At 37.2% G+C, this 21,697-nt stretch overlaps 1 protein-coding gene across 1 annotated transcript in view; it reads left to right on the top strand.

The window, feature by feature from the left end:
• LOC307180667 (uncharacterized protein) overlaps positions 1–21,697 on the top strand; it is a gene marked incomplete at its 5' end in the record, with an annotated part of 557,930 nt that overhangs the window by 59,593 nt on the left and 476,640 nt on the right. The window contains one exon of the mRNA XM_079911035.1: positions 8,143–8,197. Coding sequence (XP_079767161.1) covers positions 8,143–8,197 — 55 coding nt within the window. The remainder of the gene's footprint in view (positions 1–8,142; positions 8,198–21,697) is intronic.

Here is a 21,697-nt window from a genome sequence, read left to right as displayed (position 1 = left end):
TTACTACAATAGCCTCTTAACTGGTCTCTCTCTGTTCCAAATCTCTCCTTGTTCCAAACCATTTTTCAAACTGATTTTCATAAATGTAACAGTGTGATTTACTGAGAATTTCACGTAGCACGATGACCTATTGAGAAATTACCTAGTGCTTTGTTTTCCTCTTCTGCAACTCATCAGGAAGAGACGAAAGGCATTTTTCCATTTGTCAGGAGAGGCATCTAGCGCTGTGCGTTCTAAAGAGAAATGCTATGGAGTGGCTGTCAGCAGATTGTCTCTGCTGGCCTGGCTAAGGAGCTGGGCTAGGGGACTCCACACGACTCCAGGACTCTCTTACCTCATGGAGTATAGCAATGGAAGGCTAGTGGGGAGCCATTGCTGCAGAGCAGAGTTGGACATCTGTGAACTGCATCAGGCTGGCAATTGCTTTGTAATCATCTTTGTACCTAGATTTGGGTATGGTGCCTAGGATTCAGTAGCTGCTCAGTAAACGTTGTTGGGCTTCATGTGGGATTGAGCCAAAAACCTTATCTGGCTCTTTGGGAAGTGTAGACCTTCTTAGAAATTTAGAAATTTTAACATCGTTTTGAAGCATTTCTGGACTATACCTCCAAAATCGATAGACGCATTGTGGGCTTAGCTTACATCCACAAAGTTACCTCTTAAACCTCACAAATCCCTGTACAAAAGTAGGGGCATGTACTTCTTGGTGACAAGCCATTTTTCAATGTTCAAAATACACAAAACCTAGAAAGAGACCAGACTACCCAAACAGAAAGTACTCACATGCTTTGTTCAAGAAGACAAAGACTTAAGAACAAGTATTACTTAAAAGAAAGAATCCAATTCTCTTTCTTCTTAACGTGTTATTTCAGTTCTATCTCCATAAATAAGGACAAGTTACCTAAAAACTCTGGAATAAAACATTGTAACTTAGAAACATGTGCCTGGCTTATGTCAACTTTCGGTTTTTTGTAAGGGACTGGAATTAGTTTCGTCTGACATGCTAACTCTGAGAAGAGAGCCCTATACTTGGTAGTCCTATACATAATATCTAAATAAATCAACAGTAGCTCTTACTTGGAGAGCTACAATCCTTCTTAAGTTTAGAAGGATTTTGAGGTTAAGTCCAGAGTGAGTGGGAAATTTTTCATGGTCACAGTAGACTTTTGGCCATGGACTTGGGACTGGGCTGGCTGATGGCACTAGGGCCCCATCTTCCCCCATGTTATCTTGATTAAGGATTCATGCCTCTTCAGTTTATTTCCTCCCCAAGTGTCTGGGAAGCAGGTACCATTCTATTTGATCTTTAGTAAACTTACCTCAATTTACAGACAAAATCAAAAATCTACTTGAGCTATGAGGAACTTGCTGTTTATTTAAGGGCTGTAGATTACGGGCAAGGCCACTCATTAATTCTAAGTGAACCTGAGATAGTATAGTCTAGTAGCTAATTCGTGGGTTCTAGAATCTTCTAGAATAGGATTTAGGTCTATTTGCCACTTGCTGGTAGAGTGACTTTTGGCTAAAGTACCTTACTTTAAACATCCTGCTTTTTATCTGGAAAATGTGGATAGTAGTCCATGCCTAGCAAGTTGTTTACTGTCTTAGAAAGGTACCTGGCACATAGTAAGTACTCTATTAACAGACATAATTATAATAACGACTATTAGCCTGAAGGATATAGGGGAAACAGAGCATAATTTGTACTGCAACTTTTCTCTAACAAGATTATCAAATTTCTCAAACAAATCAGAGATTTAATAGACTCAATAGTGTACTGCTTTCCAAAGTGAATGTTGAAAATAATTTTATAGCAATAAAACATATTAAAAACATATTGTATCTTCATTTTTCATGTAACTGCTTAACTAAGTAGAATCTGCTTTTACTTCATTATGAAGATATTATTTTCACCATTTATTCTAAGAAGTCAGCCAGATCTTGGATTTGTTTAAAAAACATAGAGGCATTTTAGATAGGTCATTTTGGATGAATTCATGGCTGCCTCGCTGAAATGAGCGACTTTCCTTTCTTGTTTTTCAACACTTAGGAGACAAATGAATTTCATATATGTTCTCTAATTTTGACGTTACAGCTGCCCTGTGAGGTGGGCGTCAGTAGCCTCATTTACAGATGAGGAGAGCAGGTCTGTCCCTATTCTTTACATTCTCTCCATTGACAACAAGCTCAGCAAATCCTTAGTGCTGAGGGAGGGTGTTGGGCACACCAGAGCTGTGAGCATGCAGGCAGCTCAGTGGTCTGGAGAAGGCGACTGTAAGTCTGCCAAGGAGGACATTTCATCCATTCTCTGGTCTTTGGTTGGGGCCCTACTTCAATCTGTACCAAATGAGGAGAATCTCTGCTGCTTTGGGAAACTACAAGAGAAGATTTTTTTTACCATTTCCTTTAATAATGCCTCCAAAAATATAATGGCTTTTAAAGTTAGGAACAGCATCTGGTGTAAGGAGAGAGGAAAAGAGCAGTTTTTTCTATAAAAAGCAAAAATAAATATAAATTTACTATTAGTCATGGAGAATGTCTAATCACCTGTTTTGAAACTGTCCTGGCTCCACAGGCTCATGGATGGATTTAAATAATGTACATAGAAGGCATTTAGCATGTAGTTCTTTATAACATGATAAGAACTCAGTCAATGGTAATGTACCTTTCTTGACATCTCCTTTGGCAAAGTTGAGGTGGCAAATGGATCTTAGGGAGAAAAGAAATCAAAGAAAAATCACATTCAGTGATGGGGAAAATTTAAATCCATGAACATTTTCTAAGTAGTTTAACCTAAAAACCTAAAGACCTAAAGACACAATAGAGCAGAAAACAAAGATGAATAGCCAAATGACGTGTATTTGAAATAAAACTGTACACTTAATAAACGGTATCCGTTATTGACAGTCAGCAAGGCCTGCAAAGCCTTGCATCTCCCAGTTCTCTGATGGAATTGATCAGTGTAAATTGCACAACTACTGCATTTCAGTTGGATTTGGAATCTAAACAGTATTAAAATGAGCATGCACAGACATACAGGGGCACAGACACACACACACACACATCCAGCTGTTAGGAACTACTCAGTCAACTCAGATAGACTGTAAATATTTAATTTGCAAATTCAAGTCTTTCCCATAGACCCTTCCGTGATCATACGTTACAGTAGAAGGGCTTTCATGATACGCAGTCTTTTGGCAGCAGCTACTTCCAGTCTTTAGAGGCTGCCGGATCCCTGGCAGTATGAGAAGAGTTCTGGCCTCCTATACAAGAAATACAAGGTCTTCATTATACCAGAGTTTAATACTCACAGCCAGAAGGCTTTATATACAATGTGCACACAGAATCTCTGTCTTGCCTTCAGACTGAACAACTGTTTTTTTTCTGTGGTTTGTTGCAAAACTGCCGTAATTACATGGACAGCTACAGAGACTCACACTCAAAATCAAAACAGACAAACCAATTAAATGCATTTCACAAACAACTTTCAAAATGAGTCTAATCTACCTTTTGCCCTACTAATTGACTCAGATACCTACCTACATGGTGACATTGATACTTTTGCTAATTAAGAGAGCCTGCCTTTCTGTATTAGTTTAGTTGAAACAGAGAAATTTTGCTTTAAGGCAATGTAGTGTAAACATTCAGATTTATAGCTCAGAAAAATGGGATGTTGGTGTTTTGAGTATTTTTTTTTATTGCGAAAGTATCCTTTACATAAACTCACCCGGGAAGTCTGTTGATAAGGATACAGAGGGTGGTTACTAATTATCTTTAAGCACATTAGGATTTCTAAAGCACTTTGATCAGACCTCATTTGATTCTTATAAGGAAGAAGTAGGGTGGGATGTATAATCTTTTTTTCTATGCATGAGGCTCAGGTAGGGCCCTGGGTCATTGGTTGCATAAATGGCTAAGCCAGGACAAGGGGAGCCCTAGTTAAGTGTCATGCTTCCTTGGCCAGTGCGTTTGGCAAGGATTCAGTTGAAAAAAATGTAAAGGCTATTGACTTTTACAGGAATCCCTACAGGCACAAAATCAGATATCCCTGAACTGCCTGGGTCCTGCAAGCCCTCATAGGATGGAGAGAGATGAGGAACATTATTTTATCCATTTGGTATGCAAGGTATGGAACCTAGGACCTATGTGTTTTGCGTGTGACTATGAAAATGGTTGAGACTTGGAAAAAATACTGGTTCCAGAGTAGGAAAAAAATCAAAACATGGAAATGAATAAATGTGTAATTGAATGACTACTTAACATTAGGTCACCTAGTCACTTGCAAGTGAACTCAACTCCCATACATAGAGACAAAGATATTATCTGGATACATTTTATTATGTTTGGTATGACATGAGATGAAATTTTCAAAAGTAAACATGCCTAGAGCATACCAGGTCTCAAAGTGGTCTTATTAAAAGGGGTAGGGGAAGACTCAGCGGTAAGTGAAGAGTATCTTGGGAACATGCTAATTTCTTTTTGCCTGGGAGATGCCAGTGGTTAGCTTTTACATGTGTCTCAGCGGCTTAATATACAGTAGGTCAGGCTACTCAAAGGGCAAAGATGAGGATGGAAGTGATATAGAATTAATTAATTATCAGCCCATTTTCCCTGGAGTCTAGGGTTGCTAGATTTAGCAAATTAAAGTACAGAAAGCCCAGTTGAATTTGAATTTCAGATAAGTGAGTAATTTTTAGTTTAAGTACTTCAGCATAAATATATGCATTTTTAGTTCAAGTTTATCCCATGCAATAATTGAGATATATTTATGCTGAAAATATTCATTGTTTATTACATTTCAGATTGTACGAGGTGTCCTGTATTTTATCTGACAACTTGACTGGAGGCGGTTTGATTCACTTATGCTTTAGACCTTTGGGTTGAGAGTCCTGCAGTATGGATTCTTCACTTTATTTCTCATGTACTTGTAAATACTACATATTTAAGCGGCATGATTTAGGAGGACTATTCCCCCAAGTGTTTAATTGTTTTCCTAACCACTGTCCGTTTGCCCCCATACACTGCCTCACTTGAGCCTAAGCCTTCAAATCTGTGAGGAAGGTAGGTGCACTCATAACGTGCAGATTGGCCTGTGTTGCCAAGAGTTGGGCTGACAGACACCTGGTAGTCCTTGGCACGTAAGAGGTATTTATAAAGATCTGCTGGACCATAAGCTTCTCAAAGCCAGGCTTATTTCTTATTCATCTTTATATACTCAAAGCCGTGTAAAGTGCCCAGAGTTCTGAGAACATGGACTTTGTAATCACACAGACCTGGATTTGAATCCTGGTTTCTATTTTCTGGCTGCATCACCTTTGTGGGTAATTTTGTTTCTCTGCACCTTCATTTCATTATGTGGAAAATGGTGATACGAATTCCTATAAAGCAGGCAGAATTTTGTCAGGGTTAAATGAAATGAATGAATATAAATATAAATGTAAATGTAAATATAAATATATGTATGGCACCTGATAAATTGTAATCAGTCAGTAAATGGCTGTGACTAAATGGTAGCATTCATTAGGCCCCTAATGAACGGGTATTTCCCTTTAAACATTTATTGGCAAAAGCCAGCCTGATGGTAAACATAACAGGGAAACGGTCATTGAATTAATTTCCCATAAGTTCATGCTTCAGTTGTGGAGAATTGTTCAATCATATCGTAAGAGATTTGATTCTACATCCCTTTTGCACATGGGAGGCAGCTTGAGAAATTCAGAGGCAGCATTTGCCTGCCCAGGTTGTAAGTGCAAGGACCATCCAGACTTGAGTCTGCTTCTGAAATGGAGAGATTAGGGGAGTCTGGAAAACAGCCTGGTGCCATCCCTGCCCTTCTGTACTGATGGTGGGTCAGGAAGCGTGTAGACCACTTTTCCCACATAAACAAGTTAGATACAGAGGAGGTAAATGTTATTCTGCGAAGGGTTCAGGATCAGTTATTCGAAACATAATTGGTTAGCTGAGAAAAATCACCCAGTGTTAATATCAGTATTAAAATACAAAGGACTGGGACTTCGCTGGTGGCGCAGTGGTTAAGAATCCGCCTGCCGATGCAGGGGACACGGGTTCGATCCCTGGTCTGGGAAGATCCCGCGTGCCGCGGAGCAGCTAAGCCCGTGTGCCACAACTGCTGAGCCTGCGCTCTAGAGCCCACATGCCACAACTACTGAGCCCACGCGCCACAACTGCTGAAGCCCGCATGCCACAGCTACTGAAGCCCACATGCCTACAGCCTGTGCTCCACTAGAGAAGACACCACAATGAGGAGCCTGCACACCACAGTGAAGGGTAGCCCCTGCTCACTGCAGCTAGAGAAAGCCTGCATGCAGCAACGAAGACCCAACGCAGCCAAAAATAAATAAATAAAATAAATTAATTTAAAAAAATACAAAGGGGCTTCCCTGGTGGCGCGGTGGTTGGGAGTCCGCCTGCCGATGCAGGGGACACGGGTTCGTGCCCCGGTCCGGGAAGATCCCACATACCGCGGAGCGGCTGGGCCCGTGAGCCATGGCCGCTGAGCCTGCGTGTCCGGAGCCTGTGCTCCGCAACGGGAGAGGCCACAGCAGTGAGAGGCCCGCGTACCTCAAAAACAAAAATAAAACAAAAAAACCCCAAAGGACTGAGGCCCTTGTATTGGGAAGTCCTTATAGCGAAGATTCAGAATACTCACTCAAAATTCAAAATATATAAACAGCAAGGATTGACTGTATAGCACAGGGAAGTATATTCAGTATCTTGTAATAAGCTATAATGGAAAAGAATAAACAAAGAATATGGATATATATATATATATATATATATATATATGTATAACCAAATCACTTTGCTGTACACCTGAAACTAACACAATATTGTAAAGCAACATACTTCAATAAAAAATTCAAAATAAATCTGAAAACAGCTCTGGCTTATATTTCTTAAAAAGTCCTCAGTGCCTTTAACAGGTCAGCTGGTCTCCATAGCTTTCTGTCAGGGGTTTGCTGGAACTCATTTAAACATGATCGCAGGAGAACTGATGGTTGAATTCTCAGCAATTTTGCAAGCCGGTTGTGAAAGCTTTGATGGCTTAAAATCTGCTCTGGTGGTAGTATTTACATTCACCAAGGAAATCCACACAGGGCACAAAAGAGCCCCTTCCCTCCCACCCCCCATCTCTTTAATGGTCTGCGGCTTCTTTCTGCATACTCAGTTGTGAAGAAAATTGTCCTGGGAGTCTTCCTCATTTGAGGACCTTCTATAAGTTTACCAGAGAAAACAATCTCATCTCATTCTCCCAGCTGGGGAGGAAAATGTGTCAGGACAAGAGGAAGCGAGATAAAAGTACTTCCTGTAGGTTTGAATGGATAAAGAAAACGTATGTGTGTGTATGTGTGTGTGTGTATATATATATATATATATATACACACACACATACATGTATATAAAATATTACTTGCCATAAAAATAAGAATAAAATCTTGCCATATGAGACAACATGGATGGACCTAGAGCATATTATGCTAAGTTAAATAAGTCAGAGAAAGACAAATACAATATTATTTCACTTATATGTGGAATCTAAACAACAAATGAACAAACATAACAAAACAGAAACAGACTCATAGATACAGAGAACAAACTGGTGGTTGCCAGAGTGGGTTGAGGAGATGGAAGAAATAGGTAAAGGGGATGTAGAGATACAAACATCCATTTAAAAATAAGTACGTCATGGGGATATAATGTGCAGCATATAGAATATAGTTTCACTAATATTGTAATAACTTTGTATGGTGACAGATGGTAACTAGACTTATTGTAGTGATTATTTTGTAATGTATAAAAATATCAAATCACTATGTTTGTACACCTGAAACTAATGTAATATTATAAGTCAATTAAACTTCAATTAAAAAATTAGCTTACATTTTATAGAAACCTTAATAAATGAAATAATACAAACAAAAGTAATTCCTCTATACAGGAAGCCTCAGAGTACACAGCTTGTTGGTGTCTTCCAACATTTCTATTAGTACTAATAATAATGAGTGACATTTTTTTTTTGCATTCTTAAAACATGCCAGGTCTTGTTCTAAGCAGTATGCAGTATGTCATGTTATCCTCACAACAATTACAGGAGGTAATTATTATTATCTTCATCTATAGATAAAAGTAAATGAGGCTCAGAAAAGTTGGGAACTTGCAAATGGTCGCACAACCAGTAAGAAGTAGATTTGAATGCTAATCTCTCTGTCTCTGCCAGGGCTGTGTTTTTCTGACTGTACTAGGTATTGATATGCTTGTCAGTGTCTAATGCAGTTCTTTGCATATTGTAGAATCTCAACACATATTGGTAAAATTGAATCATAAGTTGTAATGCCTATGTTATTTAACCTCACACTTAATTTAGACTCTGTGAGCTCCTAGTACCAGTGTTGATCTTATTTCCATAACCTTAACACCTGGCAGAATCCTGGGCACATGGTGCTCCACAAGCGTTTGTTGAATGGAAATGAGCTTGTCAGTTTCCATACCAAGCAGGCTGACTTACAAAAAGAGCGGGAGCTGGTCTCTGGACTGAGCTTAGTTAATGTGTAAGCTTTCATGGGATTTCTGAAACTTTGTCCTTCTAAACCTGGCTTAAAAGAGCAGTAGCTGGGAAGGGGCATAATGGTGAATGCAGTTCCTTTGGTGATACTAGACTGTTTTTTTTTTTTAGACTTTTTTCTATTTCAAATCTTCTATAAGAGAAGCAAGGGTGTAAGGAAATGTATTTATTGATGACCAGTCATTTCGTTAGGAGATTTCACACGTTAAGTGCACGCAAACAACCCTAAGAGGTCAGCACTCTGTGTTTTATAGATGAGGAAATTTAGGCTTAGGGATTCAACACAACTGGTATTCAAAGCAGCAGATTCGGGAGTCAAACTCAAGACTCTTCAACTCAGACTCTGGCTGTGACAATACCATCTTTCTTTACTGTTGACCAGTTTTTTTCCTAACACGTTTTAAATTAACCAAGAATTTAGTTCTGTTTAATCTGAGTGTTCTCTGCCAGCTGCCATCCTCTCTCTTTTTTTTTAACATCTTTATTGGAGTATAATTGCTTTACAATGGTGTGTTAATTTCTGCTTTATAACAAAGTGAATCAGCTATACATATACGTACATCCTCTTTTTTTTTTTTAAACCTATTTAGCAATTTCCCTACTGAATACATAGGTTGTTTTTTGTTTGTCTTTTAAAGATTTTTTTGATGTGGACTATTTTTTTTTTAAGTCTTTATTGAATTTGTTAGAATATTGTTTCTGTTCTATGTTTTGGATTTTTGGCTGCGAGGCATGTGGGATCTTAGCTCCCCGACCAGGGATCGAACCTGCACCCCCCCGCATTGGAAGGCAAAGTCTCAACCACTGGACCACCAGGGAAGTCCCCCATACATCCTCTTTAATACAAGAGACTGAGTGGGGGTTGGATGGGGGGGCTCTGTGTTACCTAATGAAAAGGTCTCCATCTAGTGGTTACAAATCAAACTGCGTTCATATACCCCAAAGGTGCTTCAGGATGAAGTTAGGGATTAAAATGTATACTGACTGGTGCAGGGCTAGCACTAGGGTGAAGTGCATGAGGCAACTGCTTCTGGTGCAAAATTTAAGGGAGTGCCAAAAAACTCAGGCATCGAGACAAATAATATTTTAATCCAATGTTTTCAGAAATCAAAATTAAAGCAAAAAATCCGCTATGAACAAAACATCAAAATTTTAAATAAAGACAGGATCAGTATTACTGACTTTTCCTTTTGCCTCAGGCTTTAATATGGCACTACATGGAACTGGACTGGTGTGAAAATATGAAATGTTCATAAAAACTTGCTTTCAATGTAACCATTCTGAGTCCAAATCTTAATGTATTCGCTGAAATGTAATATCAGACTACAGCAATCACATGCCAGAGGAAAATCTCATTTACTACGGATTTCAGACATTATTGAAAATTAAGATGGCAGTGACTAAGAGGCATCGTATTCAATGACTTAACTGGTCATAGTAGAAATGACTAACCCGCTTATTTGTGAAGGCACAACTTTAAAATGACCATTTGATTTGACTGTTTTGCTGCTGTGACAGCATAAACAAAATATCTTTTCCATTATGTTCAATTCAACCAACTGTTGTAGTTTACAAATTATTATAAAATTGGAAGTGTTTTAGTACAAACATGTCAACAGTAAATAACTCCAAAAAGGTTTGATTAGCATTTGAGCAGTTTAATTACATTTGAACTAGCAGTGATTCAGTGGCTTCTAGTTAACTGGTTATTAGGACAGCAAAGTCAGTGTTTTTGAAAGAAGAAATAAAAAGTACTCTTTCTGGAACTTGATTGGTGAGTTACAGAATTGGTGAGCATCTATTCAAATTATCAGTTTATACACTGCCCCACATCAGGAAAAAAAAGTAGGAAAATTCAGCCACACCTAGATGTTTGTTTCCTTCAGCTCTCAGCTATCCTATTTGGAAAGAGCCAGTGTGTCTAGGCTCTAAATATTTTCTGACAGTCTCAGAATACTACTAAATGTAACTGTCTATTCACTGGGCACAGTTTTAAGCCAATTTATAAATAATGCAAACTTACAACCTTTGCTCTGCAATTTCAAAAAGTTAAATGAACTTTGTCAACACTGGCATTTATTTACTCAGTCTGAACAATGAGTAATGTGATTTATTTTAGGGAAATAATTAGGCAGTTGATCATTCGAAGCTAATGGTTTACTATTAATGAGCTTGTCTAATTGTGGATTCCACAGAGCTAACTGACCCAGGTAGCGCTATCGCAGACTTAATGGAAACCTGGAGATATTCTCACAGACGAAATGCAGGGGAGGGTTGCCATGGTAACAGCAACAGGCAGGCCTGGGCATCTTTATGTAGGCTTTAAGGAAGAGATGAGGGAGTGAGGAGAAACTGCAGCAGCTTGGTAAAGGTTGGGCTTCCATTCAGATTGAGTTTGAAGGAAGAAAAGGTAAAGGCGAGTTCTGTTGCTACTTGTCACTGGGAGGAAGGTCTTTCTACTGAGCATCTCTGAGAGCCAATAGTAGGGGTAATTTTCCTCGAAGGCCAAAGACAAGTAAATTCTATGGGATGATTAGGTACCTGAGACCATTAAATTGTTGTAGAATTCAGGACACAAGAGAATATTGCTTCCTAGAACAGAGTTGGGAGAGACATTTTAGTATGTAGGCATTTAACTTAAATTGCTTAGGTGGGGTTCATCATTTCCCCTTAGTTTTAGTAATATAAATAAAATGATGTGCAGCAAATATATATCCCCACACACTATACATATATATGCCATTGTAATATGCATATCGTGTATACATGCATATGCATACAGTATATACACCTATATATCATTTCTGTGTGTGTGTGTGTATTGTATACATACATACTACCCGCAGCTACACATCTTTACACAAAAGCAGGCCATACATATATGAGATGCTCCCACCTTACCAGGTTGTGAGCAATTCAAGGGCAAGGATCACGTCTTCTTTGATTTACTCTCTCAAGCTCTCACACAGAGAGTGCTCCATACTGTTTCCTGCAGGAACAATTCCATCGTGTAACCACTGTTTTCATATCATCTGTATACTTACATAGTTTAATTTGCTACTTTCCTTTTGAAAACTCCAAGATAAGACTGAAATAGCTTCCTTCTTGAAGTTGGAGGGTCCCATTTAGATTACACACAATTATCATTCATTGTTGTTGTTATGTTATTTTAAACTGGAGTGGGTACCAGGGTTTAACTACCCTGTAGTCCACAGAGCAGTGGACGACCTTCCCTTTTGGTGATTTGTGAGTGGAGAAGGCAACCGCATTGCACCATATAGACAAAACAGGATCCAAAAAGGGCTAGGGTGACAAGGCAGCTGAGACACTGATTTCCGTATGCTACATTTTGCAGATGAGGAGAACGGGGCACAAACACATTCTCAGAGCCACCCAGGTAGTGTTCTTTCTGGATCTGGCCTCGTGGCAGGTTTTTCGAGACCACTTTGAGCACTATTTCAGTTCAACAGCACAATTTTGGCTGAGGTTAATGTAAAACACTGGCATCCTTTATGTTTGTTAATGTAACCTGTGAAGCATGGAAGTTAAGAGAATGGACTATCTTGACGGACACACTTGGGTTTTAGTCTCAGCTCTGTCATTTGCAAGTTATGTGATCTTGACTGAGTTGGTAACTCTCTAGACTTCAGTTTTCTCATGCGTGGTAAGGGAATAATAAAGGAATAATAATACTACCACCATACAGAGGTGTTCGGTGATTTAAACGAAATAATCTATGTAAAGTTTTTCTTCCTTTATTCCCTTCCTTCTTTTCTTTCCCTCCCTCCCTCCCTCCCTCCCTCCCTTCCTTCCTTCCTTCCTTCCCCAAGAATTTACCAAGCACCTACTCTGTGCCTGGTACTGTTCTAGGTACTGGGGATACAGCAGTAAACAAAACAAAATCTCTACCCTCATGAACCTTACATTCTAGTGGAGAAGAGAACACTAAAGAGACAAGTAAAATATGTAGTATGTCAGATTGTGATGCATTCTATGTAGACCAATAAATCAGAGAAGAGGTATAGATCGAAAGTACTGGGTTCTGGGGTGGTGGTGATCCTTTTTCATATGGAGTGGTCAGGGAAGGCTGCTTTGAGACTGTGACAGTTGGGTAGAGATCTTAGAGAAATGAAGGGGCAAACCATGTGCACTGGGTAGAGCAGACCAGGCAGAGAAAGGGGTGAGTGTAAAGACCCTGAGGCAAGAAGTTCTTTAAAGTTTCTGGAAGTTCTGGGAGGCCACCGTGGCTGAAGCTGACTGACCTTGACACGGGAGAAGGCAGGAGGTAAGGCCAGGGAAGATAATGGGATCTTGTCATAAAGGGCCTATAGTCCCTGTACAAACTTTGACTGTTACTCTGAGATAGGCAGTCACTGAAGGGTTTTGGAGGAGAGGAATGACGTTATATGACATGTTTTAAAACAGGTCACAGAATCACACCCTGGATACTCATTGAGATTAGATGGTTATGTGGCAAGGGTAAAAGCAGGGGGGCAGTTGGAAGGTCATTTCAGTAGTTTAGTTGAGAAGCTACTCAAATAGTAGATGATGAAGAAGGTGATGATGGTTGGCAGTAAATGCCAGCTACTTTTACACAGTAATAATAGATGGTTATAACATACTGGCTACAGTTAATTACCTTTTATAAAGGAAAAGAGACAAGTTAAAAATGGTATGTAAAAGATTAAGAATTAATTTTTGTTAGAATGAAGAGTATCTGATGGTACGCAGCAGCTCCTTCCTCTTTGGGTACATTATAGTTATGTCTGCACGGCACCAAAATAGCTGGTGGAAAGTTTAAATTTTAGTCATCAGATAAAAAAATAACATAATAAAATACATTTGTTCAGCCATTTGAATACACTTGTTAAACCATTTGTGGCTTTTAATTGAAGTCAAACTGAATTTAATGTCAAACTGAAGGAAAGAAGAAAAGAAGTACTTGGGGAACAAGAAGGCAGTTTTCCAAAAGTATATTTGAAAGTGATTTTTAAATAAGACTTTTTTCCTATTCTATAGGAATATATACACATTACAGAAAACTTAGGAATAGGATAAAATTAGAATATTGAGAAGAAAAAAATGTATCACCCATAGTCTACCACCCAAAGTCAACCTTGGCTTACATGGTATATTTCTGTTGTTATTAGTCTGTTGTTATTATTATTACTTTATGTGTTTTACATGTAATGCTGATAGACATATAGATTTATATTTATTTTTCACTTAATACAAAATAAAATGTATTTTCCTGTGTTCTCAAATTCTTTATAAATATCACTTAAAATAGTCATGCAATATATTCAGTATATGTGTCATGATTTACTTTACTAATTCTGTAGTCAAAGACAATTTTAAGGGTTATTTTATTATTTCAAATAGTGTCACAGTGGCTATCTTTGTGATAAAACTTGTATTCTATATTTAAGAGTATTTTCTTGGAATAGGTACCCAATATTGGGATGATTGAAACATTTTAAGATTTTTAAGTGGAATCCTCAACCATAGAAATAAGAAAAACCATGAATAAAGGAATGAAAATGACAGACTGCTAAGCAATATACATGGTAAGGAAAGTGGAACTACTTGAGATAGGTCTGTGTTAACTCTAAATTAAGGACTTTCCAGAGAAGGAATTTAGGGAATAAGTAAATGTCAAGAATGGAAATAATGTATCAATCCCAAAGTGATTAGATGTTGTCCTGAAGAGTTCCAAATCAAAAGGATCATAGATCATGCATTGTCAAAACCCAGAGAATCATTTTTAAATGATGGTTTCACTAAGATCAAATGATTAAAGTCTCCATTTATCTTGAATACAGTTTTTATGTTGTCAATAAGCATCATGCATGATGCTTACTAATGAAGTTGAAAAATGCTGGCATTTTGTAATTAAATTAGTTCTCTTAGTCAATGTGCATTAAATAATGTATCAGGATATTATATGAGATTTTCCCTAATGTCTCAGATTTTAGCTGAAGCCCCGAAGCTGAAAACAATTCACAATAGTGACCACACAGTCGAAAGAAAGGTGCTAGACATATCCATGTAGGATTTCCTAAAAGTAAGAATAAGTCCAACCATCACCATCTGCCTCTAGCTTGTTTCAGAGAGACAAGAAATTCAAAGAGAAATTGTTGGAAGGGAATTTGTAGAAATAGATCAGGCTTTGACTTTTCTCCTCCTCTCCCCAAACTAAGATGGTTCCTGGGAGTGGGGATGCCTGTAAGAAGGTCAGCTTACTGTCCCCCTCCATTGAAGGCTGTCTGGGAAGCAGAAACTCTATAGGCTCTTGACAGTGCTCCACCCAAGTGGCAAATGGTAAAAAAATTGTTGGAAGAGCATGACCCAGTATTTCCTGGAATTTGAAGTCCTTGCATGAATACAGCCAGGTGCCAGTTTTAGACATGGGGCATCCCATGAGGACAGTGGGGCAGCTAACTTGTCCAGCATCATGGCATGGCACTGATGTGTCAGTTATACTTTGATCAGGTGGATGCTTTAGAGGTAGTTAGATTTGCACCAGCCTAAACAGATGCCAATATCTGAAAATTAGACAATTTTATAAGTGACCAGAGAACTATGGGATCTGAAAGAGATGTCACTAAGAGGTGGAGAAGCAGATTGATCAGAGTTGGAATGGGAGTGTTCCGGGCCATTCAATTCACTGGCTATTACCTTAATTTAGTTTACAAAATGAAGTAAACCTATTGATAACTATTACCTGTGGAGACATTTGAAAGCCCTCTAGCTCAATGAAGCATCCTGGTTCCAGTTGCTAGATACTTCCTTGTTTACCTGATATTCAAATTTATCTGGGAATCCTGATTTTTTTAACCTGTAAAATCTAGGATTTGCTAAAACCTAGTCAAACATCATGTGTGCCCTAACAAGCACACATATATTACATATATGTCTATGCATGTACATCATTATACATTTATTGTTTGTATAGACATAAACATCAAGTGTTAATTTTACTATGGTTTTTGTATTTGTAAGTAATGTATCATGTTTTAATAATATAATGTATCTGGAAATACAATTTTAAATGTATTTACATATATTTATTGTTACTGCTTCATATGCACTTTTTAAAAAGAATTTATTTTATTGAAGTATAGTTGATTTACAATGTTGTGTTACTTTCTGGTGTACAGCAAAGTGATTCAGTTATACATATGTATATATACATACATACATACATATATATATATATATATATATATTCTTTTTCAGATTCTTTTCCCATATAGGTTATTACAAAATATTGAGTATAGCTCCCTGTGCTATACGGTAGGTCCTTGTTGGTTATCTATTTTGTATTTAGTAGGGTGTATATGTTAATTCCATCCTCCTAATTTATCCCTAACCCCCCTTCCCCTTTGGTAACCATAAGTTTGTTTCCTATGTCTGTGAGTCTGTTTCTGTTTTGTATATAAGTTCATTTGTATCATTTTTTTTAGATTCCACACATAAGCAATATCATATGATGTTTGTCTTTCTCTGTCTGGCTTATTTCACTTAGTAAGATAATCTCTAGGTCTGCCCATGTTGCTGCAAATGGCAATATTTCATTCTTTTTTTAATAACTGAGTAATATTCCATTGTATAAGTATACCACATCTTCTTTATCCATTCATCGCTCTGATGGACATTTAGGTTGCTTGCATGTCTTGGCTATTGTAAATAATATGCACAACTTCTTTTAATCTTCATAGACACCTATGACGTAAATGCTATTATTACCCCTATGAAACCAGAAACCATGGTTCAGAGAGGTAAAGGAACCTGACCAAAGTCACACAGTCAAGAAGAGGTAAATGAGAATCTATACACCTAGGATCACCTGACTGCAACATTTGTGTTCTAACCACTGTGCTTTACCTGCCTCTTTATGCAACATTAAACCAAAAGAGTAAGTCAATTGTTTCATTAAAATGTCCTGCATAGGGTATGTTTTAAACAAGAAACGAGGGAAAGGAAAGCACTCCAAATGTTCAGAAATAGAATCACAAGTATGATTTTAATTAATTTGGGACAGATATTTCGTCTTTCTCATACTGATATAGAAATAGAGTTATGGCTCCAAGTATCTAATTTGTGAAAACATTAATTGTATAGACACATTTAAACTGCTTTTCTAAACAGAATCTTAACAATGCCGCAGGTGAAATCTTCCTTTGCTAATGGAGGGTTAGATGCCCATGTCAAACAGAAAAGAGTTTGTGTTTTGTATCTTAACCTTCATTGTTTTTGTCTTTTTAAAAATTAATTCATGTATTTGCTGTTTCTTCCACAAAGAGATGCACTTGATTGTATTTGAATGAAAGGGGCCACACATAGAGCTGTAATTTTTCTGAAAGCATCCTCATTCTTTAATTTTTCTGCTAAATAGGGTGGTATAATTTGTCCTTAATGGATATGAAATGAATATGGATTGTGAACAGCAATTGAAATTGCCTTGATAATCATCAAATTATTCAGTCCCCAAAGTTGTTATTTTTGTTACCCTCCAATAATTGAATGGAGTGAATGAAAACACCCTTTCTCTTGCATTTCTAACTCACCAAAGAGTACATTAATCTCTATCTTCCAGTGGAAATGGAAAGGATTCTCTCAAGTGATGTTGCCATCTGTGTAGCCATTGGGGATTCTTTTCTCTTTATCATTTTTAAATTTCTATTCATTTTAAATAATTTTAGTCCTAGCATGGTATTTTTAAAGTTCAAAATAATGACATGAGTACTATTGTGTTATTTCTGACTCATGCAGTATTTTTTAAATATTGCAATTCTGCTATTGTACATTATTAAAGTGTATGTCAAATTTTAAAAAATCTACCATTAACAAAATTACTCTAAGAATTACCTCCATTATTCTGAATAGCCCTTCTTGCTATTTAAACAGGACTCCATCTAAAAAGTAGTTTCATTTGGGTTTCTGCCAATCATCACAGGGCAAGATGGTAATTTCAATGACATGTATGGACAAAGGAGGAGGAGGGGGAGGAGGAGGAGAAAGAAGAAAAAAGAAAAAGAAAAAGAAAACTATGGGGAATTCCCTGGTGGTCCAGTGGTTGGGACTCCGTGCTTCTACTGCAAGGGGCACAATTTCGATCCCTGGTCGGGGAACTAAGATCTTGCAAGCCGTGTCGTGCAGCGAAAAAGAAAAGAAAACTATGATGTATCATTGATAAAACAAGCAGTTAGTAATGTGAAAGTTCTTTCTGAATATGCCTTTCCAGCAGTAGTGTTTGTTTGTTTCCTGCCCTCCCTTCCCTGGACCTAGATTTATTTCAGTTGACCCCACCAATCTGGTCTATATTTTTGAGTCATCATAATTGTCAACATGCGCTCACTCAAGTTTCCATAGTTCTTTTTGTATCTGAATAATCAATTGAAAAAATATACATTATTTGTAAAGGGAAGGCTATTACGTTTTAATGATTGTTGGCTAAGTGCCAGGTATTGTAGGCTGTATTGTGTACACAGCGCCTCATCTAATCCTTACCTCAGCTTCTGAAGTAGATATCAGCACATGAAAAAAAAAATGCTCAGAGAGGACAAACCACTTGCTCCAGTTACACAGCTGCTAAGAAGCATAATCAGGACTTGATTGGTCTCTGAGTAAATCTGTGACTTATATCTACTACGTAAGTTATATCTACTACATAAGACTGACTTTCATTCAAACTGTCTCTGAGTGAATCTGTGAGTTCTATCTACTACGTAAGTTATATCTACTACGTAAGACTGACTTTCATTCAAACTGTCTATAAAGCTTGAATTGACTGACTACTGACCTTTTGTTCAAGGACACAGTTTAGTTTTTGTCAAAACATGCCAAACTATTCTATAAGTGCAATAAATATTAGGTTCACCTGGTTTTTATGAAAAATAACCAGTTGACTGAATTTTTCTTTAAAAAAATACTTCTACATTGTGCAGATGCAGCTCATTTGTGTATAGAGTCAGAGAACCCTATGTAAATTGATGAAGGTGATTCATGAATTCTCCTAGCCTAAATTCTCTTTTATGTAGCTAAGAGACACAAAGTATGCCACATTGAGTCTGTGCATACTATCTCTCACTGATGTGCTTGTGAATCTTTAGTAAATGCTGGGGATTATGATAACTGTAATCCCTTGCCAGAGACATTACTTACCTAATGTCTTCAGTTTGCTTGCATGTATATATTTTGAGAATGAGTAGATTTTTTAGTAAGTGATATCTGAGTCTGATCCTTTAAATCAGGGGTCTGCAGACTTCTTTGTAAAGGGCCAGATAGTAAATATTTTAGGGTTTCTGGGCCATATGGTCTCTGTTGCAACTACTTAACTTCGCTGTTGTATTGCAAAATCAATAGACAATACGTAGATGAATGGGAATGATTATGTTCTAATAAAACTTCGGTCGTAAATGCAGATGGTGATCTGGATTTGGCCAAAGGGCCATAATTGGCCAAACTTTACTTTATATAATGATCTGACAGAGTGGACATTCATATACAACACACACACGCATAAACACACGTAAATGTACACCATACTTTTTTAATGGAAGTGAACCATTACTAGGACGCCTTCTTTAATAGCTATTTTAAGCTGAATCTTATGTGAAATTGCTGATAACCTGCAGCTGCAGATTATTTAATTCTTTCCTAAAGTTAGCACTATTCTTCTGAATAAACTACTGGATCATTAAAGTGAAAGTTGGTTGCATTGTATTTGAGAACGGGATTATAGACAATAGATTACAGTTCTCTTAGTTTTAACTGAAAACTGAGTTAAATTAGCTCTACACTGGCATGGTTCTATAAAGGAGTTCATTATAAGCATTTGAAAAAGTAACACACAGTATTAGGGCACTTTTCTATTTATACTATTGCCATAATTAAGAGTCTGTCCATATTTTTAAAGGCTAGTTTTAGCCTTTTCCAGTTTAGCCTTATATATTCTCTTCTGATTAAAACCTGGTAAATAAAAATGACTCAGAGTTGGGGTGGGAATGGAAAGAGGGACTTTAAAACATTTGTTTTCTAGACTAATTAGTCTCCTGGGCTATTAGATATGGGTGCTTATGTTGTCTATGGTTAAGGATTCTAAACATTAAGACCTGTTTTTAAGTTTAGCAAAAGTCCACATAGTCAAAGATTTATTTAAACTTAAGTATTTCAAGCTTTTATTGTAAATCCGCAGTTTTAGATTGTTAAAATGTTTCTGAGGGAATTATAGGAAATACTCTGACCATGTGTTTGGATTTGAAATAATACACTGAAAACAATGCACAAAACAGATCTAGAGTATAGAATTCTAAGAGGTAGAATGCACATCATGCCTAAGGGAAAATGTGAAAAGTGTTTGGATAAAATGGGAGAGTCACTTAGGAATGTATGTATACCTTTCTCAGATCAAGCATTTGCCAGTTTTAAGATATGAAGTGTAATGAAATGCTTGACTTAGAAAAATTTAGAGTTTTACAGTACTTTATAATGTCCATCAACCTACACAATGAAGCTGGGCAGTGTCCTATATCTACTTTTTCTTCAGACACGTTTACAAAGTTATACAACTCAAAACATAATCAAAACATAAATTTAACATAAGCTTTACTTAACATGCCAGCTAAAATGTTTGAAAGCCCAACCTCTGTAGCACAGTGTTCAAAGCCCTCACAATGTAACTCCAATCGTTCTTTCCTGCTTGCTTTCTTTCTTTCTTTCTTTCTTTCTTTCTTTCTTGCTTGCTTGCTTGCTTGCTTGCTTGCTTTTTTACTAAGCCCTACCCTGTACTTTTTACTCCAGCCAAGTAGGATTAATTTATTTTTCACGAATATACCCTGTATTTCCTGGCCTCTTATGCTTCCTCTACTTGGAAGGGAAATTTTAGAAGAAATAGATGAAGCTACTCTTAAATGTTAGTAGAAGCTCATTAATTTTAACTCTAGGGTCAAATGTCAATAATATATAGTTTACAGATACAGCCTCAGAACCCAGTCTTTGTTTGCTTGCCAGACATTAAAAATGTGAAATGCTTCAGCCACCCTTACATAGTTTTTTAAAAAATCTATTAGTCTACAAAATATTTTCTCTTTTATGCATTGATACCAACTCTGCCATCTTGACATGTGAATGACTTTCAGATTTAAAGGGTTTATTTGTTAAAGCATGGGAAAATCTCAATTGTGAGGCTCTTGAATGGAACCTTTTGAGCGTATGGATGCATACTTGCATTAATAACAAGCATGATCCCTTATTTACAGCCTGCCTGCATTATCTCATTTAATACTCATAACAGCACTAAGAGGTAGGTGCTGTTAGTTCACACTACTTTAAAGATAGGGAAACTGAGGCTCAGAGAAGTTATACTCATTGAGTTCTTACATGCATGAAACACCGTTCTAAGTGATTTATGTCTATTATTTAATCTTTTTTAACTGTCAGTTTTTATTGAAGTATAGTTGCTATACAATATTATGTTATAGGTGTACAACACAGTGATTCACAATTTTTAAAGGTTATACTTCATTTATAGTTATTATAAAATATTGGCTATATTCCCTGCATTGTACTATATATCCTTGTAACTTATTTTATACATAGTAGTCTGTACCTCTTAATCCCATACCCCTATCTGGCCCCTTCCCCTTTTCCTCTCCCCAGTGGTACCCACTAGTTTGTTCTCTTGTATCTGTGAGTGTGTTTCTTTTTGTTATATTCACTAGTTTGTTTATTTAATTTAATCTTAATGACAAATCTATGAGATAGATGCTATTATCTCCATTTTACAGGTGGGAAAACTATGGAAATCTAGGTCTATTGATCTGTGAGCTTACACTCCTAATCTCTATGTTATCTAGTAGTTTAGCTTCAATTTTTTTCTTTTATTGGAATCCCTTATTTTGTCTCTATTGCTTAGCACTGTTGGCTTATCTGTCTATTCATGTCTGTGTGCATGGAATTTGTCTCTGGGCTCTCCTAATATTTATTATCTCCTACCACATCCCCCATGTCCTGAGATAACCTAGTAGGACCAGGGTGGGGGACTCAGAGCAAGGAGCCCTTTAGTGGTAGCCTGTAGCAACTCTATTGTAGGCCTTTGAGAAAAGGGTT

This window comes from Stenella coeruleoalba (genome assembly GCF_951394435.1).
Source record: "Stenella coeruleoalba genome assembly, chromosome: X".
NCBI lineage: Eukaryota > Metazoa > Chordata > Mammalia > Artiodactyla > Delphinidae > Stenella > Stenella coeruleoalba.
This window is presented reverse-complemented; position numbering and strand designations above follow the sequence as displayed.